The sequence below is a fragment of the Oncorhynchus kisutch genome, linkage group LG8 (genome assembly GCF_002021735.2).
Source record: "Oncorhynchus kisutch isolate 150728-3 linkage group LG8, Okis_V2, whole genome shotgun sequence".
NCBI lineage: Eukaryota > Metazoa > Chordata > Actinopteri > Salmoniformes > Salmonidae > Oncorhynchus > Oncorhynchus kisutch.
In genome coordinates, this window is record NC_034181.2 from 46,027,476 (window position 1) to 46,042,153 (window position 14,678).

Here is a 14,678-nt window from a genome sequence, read left to right on the forward strand (position 1 = left end):
TCAGGTAGTCCTGGGGCATGGTCCTAGGGCTCAGGTCAGTTGAAACTGGAGCAGCAGCACGGCCAGGTGGACTGGGGACAGCAAGGAGTCATCATGTCAGGTAGTCCTGGGGCATGGTCCTAGGGCTCAGGTCCTCCGAGAGAGAAAGAGAGAAAGAGAGAAAGAGAGAATTAGAGAATGCACACTTAGATTCACACAGGACACCGAATAGGACAGGAGAGGTACTCCAGATATAACAAACTGACCCTAGCCCCCCGACACATAAACTACTGCAGCATAAATACTGGAGGCTGCCAAGTGTCAAGTCTGTAGGAAACCTGGCACCATCCCTCCGGTGAAGCATGTTGGTGGCAGCATCATGCTGTGGGGATGTTTTTCAGCAGCAGGGACTGGGACACTAGTCAGGATCATGAAAAAGATTAACAAAGCAAAGTACAGAGATCCTTGATGAAAACCTTCTCCAGAGCACTCAGGACCTCAGACTGGGTCGAAGGTTCACCTTCCAACAGGACAACGACTTTAAGCACATAGCCAAGACAACACGAGTGGCTTCGGGACAATTTTCTGAATGTCCTTAAGGGGCCCAACCAGAGCCCAGACTTGAACCCGATCGAACATCTCTGGAGAGACATGAAAATAGCTGTGCAGCGACGCTCCCCATCCAACCTGACAGAGCTTGAGAGGATCTGCAGAGAAGAACAAAAAACTACCCAAATACAGGTGTGCAAATCTTGTAGCGTCATACTCAAGAAGACTGGAGGCTGTTATCGCTGCAAAGGTGCTTCAACAAAGTACTGTGTAAAGGGTCTGAATACTTACACTACCGGTCAAAAGTTTGGGGTCACTTAGAAATTTCCTTGCTTTTGAAAGAAAAGCACAGACTGTCTCTCCCTCTCTCTTTCCCTGCCCATCCCACCCTGGGACATTGTCATCATATTTTCCACATGTTCTCCTATTTGATCAAAGATGGGGAACGTAGATGCAGGTATAATAGAAGGGTTCTATAAAGAAGAAACAGAATGGTTCTACTGCCACAATTCTAGATAGGTTCTTGGCTCTGTGTTGGCCTACTACCTCAACAAAGCAGAGTCTATATATCTCACTGCCTCATAGCCCTAGAATCACATTATTCCAGGATAAGGCCTTACGCTAATGCCTGATTGGGTAATGGAGTGACTTCACACACACCTCCCGTTAGCTGATTAGCATATCGGGCGACACTACAGTCAGCACTACGCCACCAGCTAATTTGCACTCCCTAAATACCTGAGCTCTGTGGCGTCACTGGTGTGTCCAGGTATAATTATAACACTGTATTTCAACTAGCCGCCCCCTAGCGCACTCTATCATTTAGGTCAGGGGTAGGCAACAAGATTCAGCCGCGGGACGATTTTGGCTGGAGCGGCTCGTCGGGGTCTGGAACATAATTACGATAATTTGTACAATTCTACAACTAAGCCCATAAAGAGGTTTGTTATTTTCATAATATATAATAATTTCATACCATGATTACTTGAGACACGTTCACACACACATATATATATATATATATATATATATATATATATATATATACACACACACATATATATATATATATATATATACACATATATACACACACACATATATATATATATATATATACACACACACACACACACACACATATACAGTGCCTTGCGAAAGTATTCGGCCCCCTTGAACTTTGCGACCTTTTGCCACATTTCAGGCTTCAAACATAAAGATAAAAAAAACTATTTTTTTGTGAAGAATCAACAGCAAGTGGGACACAATCATGAAGTGGAACGACATTTATTGGATATTTCAAACCTTTTTAACAAATCAAAAACAGAAAAATTGGGCGTGCAAAATTATTCAGCCCCTTTACTTTCAGTGCAGCAAACTCTCTCCAGAAGTTCAGTGAGGATCTCTGAATGATCCAATGTTGACCTAAATGACTAATGATGATAAATACAATCCACCTGTGTGTAATCAAGTCTCCGTATAAATGCACCTGCACTGTGATAGTCTCAGAGGTCCGTTAAAAGCGCAGAGAGCATCATGAAGAACAAGGAACACACCAGGCAGGTCCGAGATACTGTTGTGAAGAAGTTTAAAGATTTCCCAAGCTTTAAACATCCCAAGGAGCACTGTGCAAGCGATAATATTGAAATGGAAGGAGTATCAGACCACTGCAAATCTACCAAGACCTGGCAGTCCCTCTAAACTTTCAGCTCATACAAGGAGAAGACTGATCAGAGATGCAGCCAAGAGGCCCATGATCACTCTGGATGAACTGCAGAGATCTACAGCTGAGGTGGGAGACTCTGTCCATAGGACAACAATCAGTCGTATATTGCACAAATCTGGCCTTTATGGAAGAGTGGCAAGAAGAAAGCTATTTCTTAAAGATATCCATAAAAAGTGTTGTTTAAAGTTTGCCACAAGCCACCTGGGAGACACACCAAACATGTGGAAGAAGGTGCTCTGGTCAGATGAAACCAAAATGGAACTTTTTGGCAACAATGCAAAACGTTATGTTTGGCGTAAAAGCAACACAGCGCATCACCCTGAATACACCATCCCCACTGTCAAACATGGTGGTGGCAGCATCATGGTTTGGGACTGCTTTTCTTCAGCAGGGACAGGGAAGATGGTTAAAATTGATGGGAAGATGGATGGAGCCAAATACAGGACCATTCTGGAAGAAAACCTGATGGAGTCTGCAAAAGACCTGAGACTGGGACGGAGATTTGTCTTCCAACAAGACAATGATCCAAAACATAAAGCAAAATCTACAATGGAATGGTTCAAAAATAAACATATCCAGGTGTTAGAATGGCCAAGTCAAAGTCCAGACCTGAATCCAATCGAGAATCTGTGGAAAGAACTGAAAACTGCTGTTCACAAATGCTCTCCATCCAACCTCACTGAGCTCGAGCTGTTTTGCAATGAGGAATGGGAAAAAATTTCAGTCTGATAGAGACATACCCCAAGCGACTTACAGCTGTAATCGCAGCAAAAGGTGGTGCTACAAAGTATTAACTTAAGGGGGCTGAATAATTTTGCACACCCAATTTTTCAGTTTTTGATTTGTTAAAAAAGTTTGAAATATCCAATAAATGTCGTTCCACTTCATGATTGTGTCCCACTTGTTGTTGATTCTTCACAAAAAAATACAGTTTTATATCTTTATGTTTGAAGCCTGAAATGTGGCAAAAGGTTGCAAAGTTCAAGGGGGCTGAATACTTTCGCAAGGCACTGTATATACATATATATACATATAAAAAAGACAACTAAAAGACAACTACCAAAACCGTCCCGCAATCTATAATTTAAGTATTTTGGTAGTTCCCCTGGCTCTACCTTCAGTCTATTGTAGCTGACCTAATAGGTAGTTGTGGATGTGTTTACACTGGAACTCTAGTGCATTGTTCAGTCCAATGACAGTCCAACCTGGTCTCAGAGCATTTCGTATAATTCATAAGACAGTCCAATCTGTCTTATGTAACCATACCAAACGTAACATATCATACTAAATAGAGTGTCTTGTGTTTATTGTGTATCTATTTATATAGGATCTTAAATGATCCATTTCTTCCAGACCACCTTCCAGTGACTGTTAGAATGAGTGACAAGCCCCCTATTAATGGTGTGAGCTGACCTCTTGCAAGTCTAAGCTGATTGTTCACCTGTGGCCTCCTGCCTGAAGCCCTTCAGTTTGTTTTAAATGGAGGATGACATTCAGTGTGTGAGGGACAGCTGGTATGTCTGCAAGTTTGAACAAAATCAAGCTATCACCATCTGTCTCAACAATGTGCGAGGACATCAGCCAGCTATCTCACAGGGGATTTTCCCCGTCCTGTTCCACATGTCAGAGACTTTCAGAGGGGACTGCTGGAGTTTGGGGAGGCTGAACCTCTGAATCTCTGAACCAGTCAGACTGTTTTCATAAACACTGAACACCATCCCAGAGAGCATTCCCCTCCATTATTTGTCTTTACACCTCCACTAGAACAATGCGTCTATTTTCTTACTGTGTGCAGGCTAACCCAGTGTCTGAGGCCGATTAGTTGGGTAATTCAAACTTCAGGACGGAGGCTTTTCTTGGGGGAAATGACTCGGTGAGCTACTTCTCTCCCTTGTCCTGTTCCTGTGCTCTGTGTGGGGAGGGCTTTGTTCATTTTCTTTTTTTATGTGGTATGTTAGGAATTCTGCAATTTCATATGATGTCACACAAGTTTTGCAATTCCTGTAAAATGTTACAAATCTGATTGTGCAATATGCTACACATTTGTCGTGCTTAAGATCCCTGGTGTGTGCATCTTTTAAACCCAGAAGTTTCTAAGAGGAAAGCGAGAGGAACCTTTGGCATGAAATAGACACTAGAACGCTTAGCTTTGGGATTGTCTCTGTCTCAGGACTCTGAAGAGCCACTGGTGAAGAGGAAACACACAATACAATAAATAACTAGAAATGGCAAGTTAGAGAGCCAGTGCTTTGAGAGTTGAAGAGTGGGGACCAACATTTGGCTGTGTCAACTGAGACAACGTTGGAAAGTTTAACTGTTTAGCCTACTGTTGATAAATTCAGCGATGCTTGGAAAAACAGCATTTTTTGTTGAAAACATATAGGCTTAGCATCTTTATTAGGCTACAACTTAGGAATATCCTCCCTTTGATTGCAAGCTCTAAATTGTAGCCTATTTTCAGAGTTTTAAAAACAATAATAGGCCGAATAGTTTTCAGAATTCTATACTGATAGTCGCTTATTTTTGGTTTTACTTAAATTGGAGAACTCTATCCATTAGAAGAACTGGGACATTTTCAGCTTCCAGGAATTGTATACAGAACCTTGCGACATGGGGCTGTGCATTATCATGCTGAAACGTGAGGTGATGGCGGCGGATGAATGGCATGACAATGGGCCTTGGAATCTCGTCACGGTATCTGTGCATTCAAATTGCCATTGATCAAATGCAATTGTGATTGTTGTCCCTAGCTTATGCCTGCCTGCCCATACCATTACCCCACCGCCACCATCAGGCACTCTGTTCACAATGTTCATATCAGCAAACTGCTCTTCCACACAACGCCATACACGTGGTCTGCGGTTGTGAGGCTGGTTGGACTTACTGCCATATTCTCTAAAATTATGTTGGAGGCGGTTTATGGTATATAAATTAACAGCTCTGGTGGACAGTCCATGCTCCCTCAATACTTGAGACATCTGTTTTATTGTGTTGTGTGACAAAACTGCACATTTTATTGTCCCCAGCACAAGGTGCACCTATGTAGTGATCGTGCTGTTTAACCAGCTTCTTGATATGCACCTGTCAAGTGGATGGATTATCTTGGCAAATGAAAAATGCTCACTAACAGGGATATAAACAAATTTGTGCACAACGTTTTTCAGAAATAAGCTTTTTATGTGGGTATGGAACAATTCATGGATATTTTATTTCAGCTCATGAAACCAGCACTTTAAATATTGCATTTATTTTTTTGTCCGGTGTATTAATTCAGATTGTGTTCTGGTCTCATTCCGTTGTCAGCGTTTTGCTTTGTGGGGCCGAGGTTTTCGGGGTTAATCTTTAATTTGCTGTTAGGTTAGGCATCTTTTCAAACCGTGATAATGCGCTGTCTGGTACAGTTTTAATTTCGTCATTTGTTATCAAGTGTCTGAATAGATCAATGCTTTCTGACCCGCTACAATTCCTTTTTAAATGCCCGTTTGTCTGCTATTTCGTAGACCTATAATTTATTGTTTAAGGGCATGGAGACAACAATATTCTCCCCTTCACGTACTTTGTATTTTTATTTTATATTTAATGCTCGGTTGCGAGAGGAGCATTGTATGGGTTAATTTAGCGTAACGTCCCTCGGCTACCGTGGCAAGTACTGCGCACATTTGAGTTGTTGTGATGTTCGCTCCCGCGGAGGCAATGCCCTTTTGTGGAGAGGTCTTATCACAGCCGACAGACAGCACTCTCAATCAGGACGCAAAGACACAAAGAGAAGAATTGCATTTAAAAAAAGGACCATTCTTTCCCATACTGCCAAGGAGGGGTGTTCACTGTGGGTGTTTGAGAAGCCCTTTGTTGCTTGAAAAAAAAAAAAAGGTAGTCAAGAATATACACGGACTAGCTGTATGTTTTATGAACAGTGTTACTGTATGCTGTTAGGGCTCTCGCACACGTCTCTTCTTGCGTTCGGAGAAGTCAGTGTATTGTGGACTTTGGAAGTTTTAACACAGCGAAACTGGTCTGGATATACTTCAGAAGACGAAAAGGTTACGGTGTATGCTATTTTGCGCATTGTTTTTGGAGACTTGTGCGTAACGCGCCACCTGTACTTTATCTACCAGCAAATTATCGAAACGGATCTACAATACTGTCTCTTCATGTTTGTTTTCATCTGCTACCATGAGCGTTCTTGGCATTTTTTCATGAGGAATTTGAGTTCTCAGCTCCCATAAACGCTTTTAATTTGCAACAAATTAAGTTTAATTTGAGGGGTGGAAGTGAACATTTTCAAGCATATGCTACCTCAATTTGTGGATACTACTTCGTGGGATGCCAATGGACAGATACGCAGACATGGAAGACAAACTGCGCATTTTGGAGGACCTGAACATGATGTACATCCGACAGATCGCCCTCAGTTTACAGGTAATGTACCTTATGGAAGCTCTGTCAGTCATCATTAAGTCCCTCCAGACTCTCTCACTGGCTTTGTCTGATATCCTCTCTTCTTTCACCGGCCATTCAATGTGCAGTTTTGCCATGTCATATCTTTGCAGTGCATGTCAGTGAAGTGACATTTTCAAGCTTAAGTGTACAAATCATAGGGTGTCAAAATTCGGGGAGAGCTGTAAAGCTGTTTGGCACGCCGTCTGAGTGTATGATGTGGCAGGAACCAGGTAAGGTGTACAGGCTCTCACTTCCCCCTGAGCTGTTACAACTGCGTGAGCCGGTTTACTGAGTGAGTTCACTGCTTTTTTTTACAGGTAATGTTAAAAGTTGAGCGGGTGTGGCTGAAGAATGTCTCTGACAAAAGGGTTATGCATACTCCGTTGTGGTCTCCTTATGGCCGAGCTAGCTCTGTGAGAGAAAATAGAAAACACGCCATCTACAGTAAGAAAAGTCGGGTTGGAGAATAACTAAGATTGTCTCCAGCTGCACATGTGGGACTCGCAAGTCCCCAAAGGGGCAAAAGTGTGTGTGTGTGTCAGAGGGAGGAAGAAATAATGATGCAATACTTATATCAATGCCTAACAACGTGTGGTGTCATTGATGTGAACACTATGCATAACATAGTCCACATCTCTGTTCCTTTGACAAGCGGAGGAAATAGCTAGAGCATCTCAATGTCTTAGTCTTGGGAGAGAGGCAGGAGACGCATGGTGATATGGGAAATATGTCAAAAGGACATTTTAATGCTTAATTTCTTGGGCTTTTGGCTGCTCTGTTGTAAAACTATGTTGGCTCTGCAGCTGTTGTGTGTTAGGGTGTTGGGGGCGTGTTATCTAAGTGACAATGCTAGTGCCAGCCTCTGCCACTGCTGGGCACTGTGTTGGACAGTCATATCACCATTCGCACAGGTTGGCAGCTCACTTCCAGTGTCTTAGTTCATCTGTTCCAAACAGACAGCCAGGTGGTCCATGTGGCTGTCTAATGGGCACATGATGGGCAACTTGGCTTGGTAAATAGAGCAATGAATGTCTAATGGATGCACGCATACACACACACACACACACACACACACCCTTTTCAGACCCCATACATATACTCAGTGGAGCTGGCTCCTCTCTCTAGAATAAAGACACCAGCTAGCAGGTTGCACCAGCTAGCTCTCTGGCATTTAGACAGAAACTAGATGCGTCTCCACTGTGTGTTTTTCATTTAACTAAGCAAGTCAGTTAAGTATATATATTTTTTTTTACAATGACTGCCTACCCTGGCCAAACCTTCCCCTAACCCGGACAATGCTGGGCCAAATCGGACTCTCGAACACGGCCGGTTGTGGTACAGTCCGGGATCAAACCAGGGTCTGTAGTGACGCCTCGAGCACTGAGATGCAGTGCCTTAGATCGCTGCGCCACTCGGGAGCTATAGTATCCCTAACCAGAACAGAGTTTAGAACGCTGTCTTTCCCCCTGGCGTTCTCTGCCTCCCTGTTGAACCCCTAACCTAATCAACCGCTCAGATATTACAGAATCATCATTGACACTCTCATGAGTTGTAACCTTTTTTATTCCAGCCACCAAATGTCAGTCAGTCTCAAACCATTCAATTATACTCTATGAAAGAGCTTGCTTTAAGACACTGCCTTGTTTACTGACAAACTGGAAGCAGCCAGTCAATGTACATGCTGAATCTGTGTCCTATGCTGGCAGAGAACGGTGGCAGATACTCTCTCAACGAAGAGATCCTAACTGGGTTGTCAGTCTGTGTGTAATATCTCAGTAAACAGTATTGCTTGGACAGGCTTGTTTCTCTTCATTGCCCCCCCCCCCCCCCCCCCTTCCTCTCCTTCCCTGCCTGTGTGGGTTGCTGGAACAGCAATTCTTTGTATGTGATGGGGCTGTGCAACCCACTGGAGCTCCAGGATGACGACTTCTCTGTCTGCTGCAGAGAGGCCTCCATTCAGCTGTAGCATAATTTGTCTTTTGCCCTAAAGGTCATTTAGAAGAGTGCTGTGGATGATCCAATTGCTATGGTCTAAAAACACTGCCAACTTCCCATTTGTTGTCACTGTTGCTGACTGGGAGGACTGTGCCTGTCCAGTGTGCAAACGTGAGTTCTACAGGTAAGACATCTGTTTGCTCATAGAGGGGCAGCTGTTCTGAGCTCATTTGGTTACATAGAATAACCCTGGCGAGGAAGCAGCAGAGCCAGCATTCCAGACAACAAACAAGTGTCAGTGCACCACTCGCAGAATTATAGTCTCTCAGTATTTCCCTTCTATTCATTTAGTGAGGGCCATTGTAGAATAATGGTGAAGACATCAAAACTATGAAATAACACATATGGAATCATATAGTAACCAAAAAAGTGTTAAACAAATAAAAATATATTTTTGATTCTTCAAAGCAGCTACTCTTTGCCTTGGCAGCTTTGCACACATTTTTATTATAAGGTAAAGTCCTCCCAGATTGCAGATCCTAGGGCTTCCACAAGATGTCAACAGTCTTTAGAAAGAGTTTCAAGCTGTTTAAAAAAATAATGAGCCAGAGATTGTAGTTTTTCTAGGTGGCTCCCATTTTTGACTGTAGTGTTTCCATGCGTGTGGATGAGAGCGCGTTCTTTGGTATTTTTCTCCAGTAAAGACTAACGATTCTCCATCTTAAATTTTTCAATTTATTTACGTACTAGCTAAACTGAGTTTTTATGGATATAAAGGACATTATCGAACAAGAGGACCATTTGTGATGTATCTGGGACCTTTTGGAGTGCCAACAGAAGATCATCAAAGATAAGGCATTTATTTTATCGCTATTTCTGACTTTCGTGGCGCAACTGCCTGGTTGAAATATGTTTTTCATGCTTTTGTATGCGGGGCTCTGCCTCAGATAATCGCATGGTGTGCTTTCGCCATAAAGCCTTTTTAAAAATCTGACACAGCGGCTGGATTAACAAGAAGTTAAGCTTTATTTTGATGTACTACACTTGTGATTTTATGAAAGTTATAAATATTTAATCCTGTAGTTTGAATTTTGCTCTCTCCAATTTCACTGGCTGTTGTCAAAGCGGGTCGCTAGCGGAACGCCTGCGCTAGAAAGGTTAATGTTGTAAATGACTATTGTAGCTAGAAACGGCAGATTTATCTACATAGGTGTACGGAGGCCCATTATCAGCAACCATCACTCATGCCTGTAATCAAACCCACAAATACTGATGCTCCAGATACTCAACTAGTCTAATGAAGGCCAGTTGTATTGCTTCTTTAATCAGGACAACAGTTTTCAGCTGTGCTAACATAATTGCAAATGGGTTTTCTAATGATCAATTAGCCTTTCAAAATGATTAACTTGTATTAGCTAACACAATGTGCAATTGGAACACAGGAGTGATGGTTGCTAATAATGTAGATATTCCATAAAAAATCAACTGTTTCCAGCAACAGTGTTAATGTTGTAAATAACTAATGTCTACACTGTATTTCTGATCAATTTGATGTTATTTTACTGGACAAAACATTTGGTTTCCTTTCAAAAACAAGGTCATTTCTAAGTGACCCCAAACTTTTGAATGGTAGTGTAGAGTATACAGTTGAAGTCGGAAGTTAACATACACTTAGGTTGGAGTCATTAAAACTCGTTTTTCAACCACTCCACAAATTTCTTGTTAACAAACTATAGTTTTGGCAAGACGGTTAGGACATCTACTTTGTGCAAGACACAAGTAATTTTTCCAACAATTGTTTACAGACAGATTATTAAACTTATAATTCACTGTATCACAATTCCAGTGGGTCAGAAGTGTACATACACTAAGTTGACTGTGCCTTTAAACAGCTTGCAAATTACAGAAACTGATGTCATGGCTTTAGAAGCTTCTGATAGGCTAATTGACATCATTTGAGTCAATTGGAGGTGTACCTGTGGATGTATTTCAAGGCCTACCTTCAAACTCAGTGCCTTTTTGCTTGACATCATGGGAAAATCAAAAGAAATCAGCCAAGACTTCAGAAAAAAAATTGTAGACCTCCACAAGTCTGGTTCATCCTTGGGAGCAATTTCCAAATGCCTCAAGGTACCACGTTTATCTGTACAAACAATAGTACACAAGTATAAACACCATGGGATCACGCAGCCATCATACCGCTCAGGAAGGAGATGCGTTTTGTCTCCTAGAGATGAACGTACCTTGGTGCGAAAAGTGCAAATCAATCCCAGAACAACAGCAGAGGACCTTGTGAAGATGCTGGAGGAAACGGGTACAAAGGTATCTATATCCACTGTAAAACAAGTCCTATATCGACAACCTGAAAGGCCACTCAGCAAGGAAGAAGCCACTGCTCCAAAATCGCCATAAAAAGCCAGACTACGGTTTGCAACTGCACATGGGGACAAAGATCGTACTTTTTGGAAAAATGTCATCTGGTCCGATGAAACAAAAATAGAACTGTTTGACCATCGTTATGTTTGGAGGTAAAGGGTCATGCTTGCAAGCCGAAGAACACCATCACAACTGTGATGCACGGGGGTGGCAGCATCATGTTGTGGGTGTGCTTTGCTGCAGGAGGGACTGGTGAACTTCACAAAATAGATGGCATCATGAGGGAAGAAAATTGTGTGGATATATTGAAGCAACATAGCAAGACCTCAGTCAGTCAGGAAGTTAAATCTTGGTCGCTGATGTGTCTTCCAAATGGACAATGACCCCAAGCATACTTTCAAAGTTATGGCAAAATGGCCTAAGGACAACAACGTCTAGGTATTGGAGTGGCACAAAGCCCTGACCTCAACCCTATAGAAGGTTTTGTGGGCAGGACTTAGTGTGTGTGCGCAAGGAGGCCTACAAACCTGACTCAGTTACACCAGCTCTGTCAGGAGGAATGGGACAAAATTCACCCAACTTTCGACCCAAGTTAAACAATTTAAAGGCAATGCTACCACGTGCTAATTGAGTGCATGTAAACTTCTGACCCACTGGGAATGTGATGAAAGAAATAAAAGCTGAAAAAAACAATTTTCTCTACTATTATTCTATTTTACATTCTTAATTTTAAGTGGTGATCCTAACTGACCTAAGACTGGGAATTTTTACTAGACTTAAATGTCAGGAATTGTGGAAACTGAGTAGAAATGTATTTGGCTATGTAAACTTACGACTTTGTGTGTATATATATATATGTGTGTATTTTATTTATTTATAGTTTGCTTTTTAATCAATCATTTTTATTTTGATGATTGTTAGGTCTCAAAGACATTTTCTCTCAGCCCCATGACAAAATGTCACTGCTGCTGAACAAAACAATCCTAGCGGAAACACTGGTCCCTAACTCCTTGGTTTGTTTTCAGTCATCTAGAAAGACTTTCTTCTACTCCTCCTAACTTTCCCGTTTCTTCAGGTTTTAACACATCCCTTTTTGAATAGTCGTGACCACATTCTTGGCTCCTCTTTGAGCTGTGTTTCTTGTTTCCCTTTATTTCATGGCTGCCGCTCACCTCCGTTACGACGCCCATTAGGGCCACAGTAAAACGCCTCATCAGTGACAGCGCTGTGAAACACTTTTGTCTCTGGAATGCAGGAATTCCGAGCCCACGCTGCTGATGGGAATAGGAAACAGTCCAGTGAAATGCGTGGTTCCCAATAGAGGGTCAGCATAATGTCATAGCACAGCCTGGATGGGCACATGCACGAGCACACGCACATACACTACTTACACACTTAACTGTATATTATTGACCTATATAGTAGATATGCCTCATGTCTGAGTGACTAAGTAGTGCTCTCCAGGGTCTGTCCTACATGTCCCATGCTCCCTGTCCGCTTACTGAGAGGTCACAGGCAGAAGGGAGGGCCCTAGATGGCCACACTCTCCCATGGCTATAATTAGTCTGGAGGCTGTGTGTTCTGGAGAGTGGCCCAGAGGGCGGTCTAAGATTGTGTACCAATGTGCATTGGTCATGTATTGATGAAGCTACAGTAACAATAATGTGTTTCTTACCACCGGAGTGAGGAGAGGAGCGTGCTCAATTTTACTGGAGCTCGGAGCGAGATTCCCCAAGGCTGTAGCCTTGGCCTTCTTGGCCGCTACCAATTTTGCTTCAGTAGCGCTCACTTAATGAGCTCAGGGCATGCCTGGCCCAGCATGCATTTGTTGTCTACTTGTGTGCTGCTATAGCCCCTTGCTACTGTCATGGAGGTGGCACAATATTTTCATGAAGAAACAGATAAAACACACCGGTGCAAAAGATGAGGAGCAAGCAAGGGAATGCGGTGATATAGTGTCCACAGCTGAAGAACATTGTGGAATCTGAAAAGACATGTATCCCGAAAGCATGATGGTGTACTTACTAGTTGCCTATGCTAAAAGAAAGGAACGAGGTGGGTAGTTAAGTGTGTCATTGTAGCAAAGTACTTACAGTGGGGCAAAAAAGTATTTAGTCAGCCACCAATTGTGCAAGTTCTCCCACTTAAAAAGATGAGAGGCCTGTAATTTTCATCATAGGTACACTTCAACTATGACAGACAAAATGAGAAAAAACAATCCAGATAATCACATTGTAGGATTTTTTTAATGAATTTATTTGCAAATTATGGTGGAAAATAAGTATTTGGTCAATAACATGTATCTCAATACTTTGTTATATACCCTTTGTTGGCAGAGGTCAAACATTTTCTGTAAGTCTTCACAAGGTTTTCACACACTTGCTGGTATTTTGGCCCATTCCTCCATGCAGATCTCCTCTAGAGCAGTGATGTTTTGGGGCTGTTGCTGGGCAACACGGACTTTCAACTCCCTCCAAAGATTTTCTATGGGGTTGAGATCTGGAGACTGGCTAGGCCACTCCAGGACCTTGAAATGCTTCTCACGAAGCCACTCCTTTGTTGCCCGGGCAGTGTGTTTGGGATCATTGTCATGCTGAAAGACCCAGCCACGTTTCATCTTCAATGCCCTTGCTGATGGAAGGAGGTTTTCACTCAAAATCTCACGATACATGGCCCCATTCATTCTTTCCTATTACACGGATCAGTCGTCCTGGTCCCTTTGCAGAAAAACAGCCCCAAAGCATGATGTTTCCACCCCCATGCTTCACAGTAGGTATGGTGTTCTTTGGATGCAACTCAGCATTCTTTGTCCTCCAAACACGACAAGTTGAGTTTTTACCAAAAAGTTATATTTTGGTTTCATCTGACCATAAGACATTCTCCCATTCTCCTTCTGGATCATCCAAATGCTCTCTAGCAAATTTCAGACTGGCCTGGACATGTACTGGCTTAAGCAGGGGGACACGTCTGGCACTGCAGGATTTGAGTCCCTGGCGACGTAGTGTGTTACTGATGGTAGGCTTTGTTACTTTGGTCCCAGCTCTCTGCAGGTCATTCACTAGGTCCCCCCGTGTGGTTCTGGGATTTTTGCTCACCGTTCTTGTGATAATTTTGACCCCACGGGGTGAGATCTTGTGTGGAGCCCCAGATCGAGGGAGATTATCAGTGGTGTTGTATGTCTTCTATTTCCTAATAATTGCTCCCACAGTTGATTTCTTCAAACCAAGCTGCTTACCTATTGCAGATTCAGTCTTCCCAGCCTGGTGCAGGTCTACAATTTAGTTTCTGGTGTCCTTTGACAGCTCTTTGGTCTTGGCCATAGTGGAGTTTGGAGTGTGACTGACTGAGGTTGTGGACAGGTGTCTTTTATACTGATAACAAGTTCAAACAGGTGCCATTAATACAGGTAACGAGTGGAGGACATTGGAGCCTCTTAAAGAAGAAGTTACAGGTCTGTGAGAGCCAGAAATCTTGCTTGTTTGTAGATGAGCAACTACTTATTTTCCACCATAATTTGCTAATAAATTCATTAAAAATCCTACAATGTGATTTTCTGGATTTGTTTCCCCCCCTAATTTTGTCTGTCATAGTTGAAGTGTACAAGTGTACAATAGGCCATAATTGTTTTTAGCCCAATATTCCTGGCATTATCCAACTTTCAAGGAGCTTTCTG

The 14,678-nt window shown here is 42.5% G+C and overlaps 1 protein-coding gene across 3 annotated transcripts in view; it reads left to right on the plus strand.

Moving 5' to 3' along the window:
* Window positions 1-5,355: 5,355 nt before the first annotated feature.
* Window positions 5,356-14,678, plus strand: part of LOC109895613 (rhotekin-like) — a 91,686-nt gene continuing 82,363 nt past the window's right edge. For 2 of the 3 annotated variants that reach the window (XM_031830437.1, XM_020489459.2), the window contains exon 1: window positions 5,686-6,673. In XM_031830437.1, the coding sequence (XP_031686297.1) occupies window positions 6,578-6,673 (96 nt within the window). In that variant the 5' untranslated portion in view covers window positions 5,686-6,577. Of the gene's footprint in view, window positions 6,674-14,678 lie in introns of all 3 variants that reach the window. The other variant, XM_020489458.2, reaches the window with a different exon arrangement.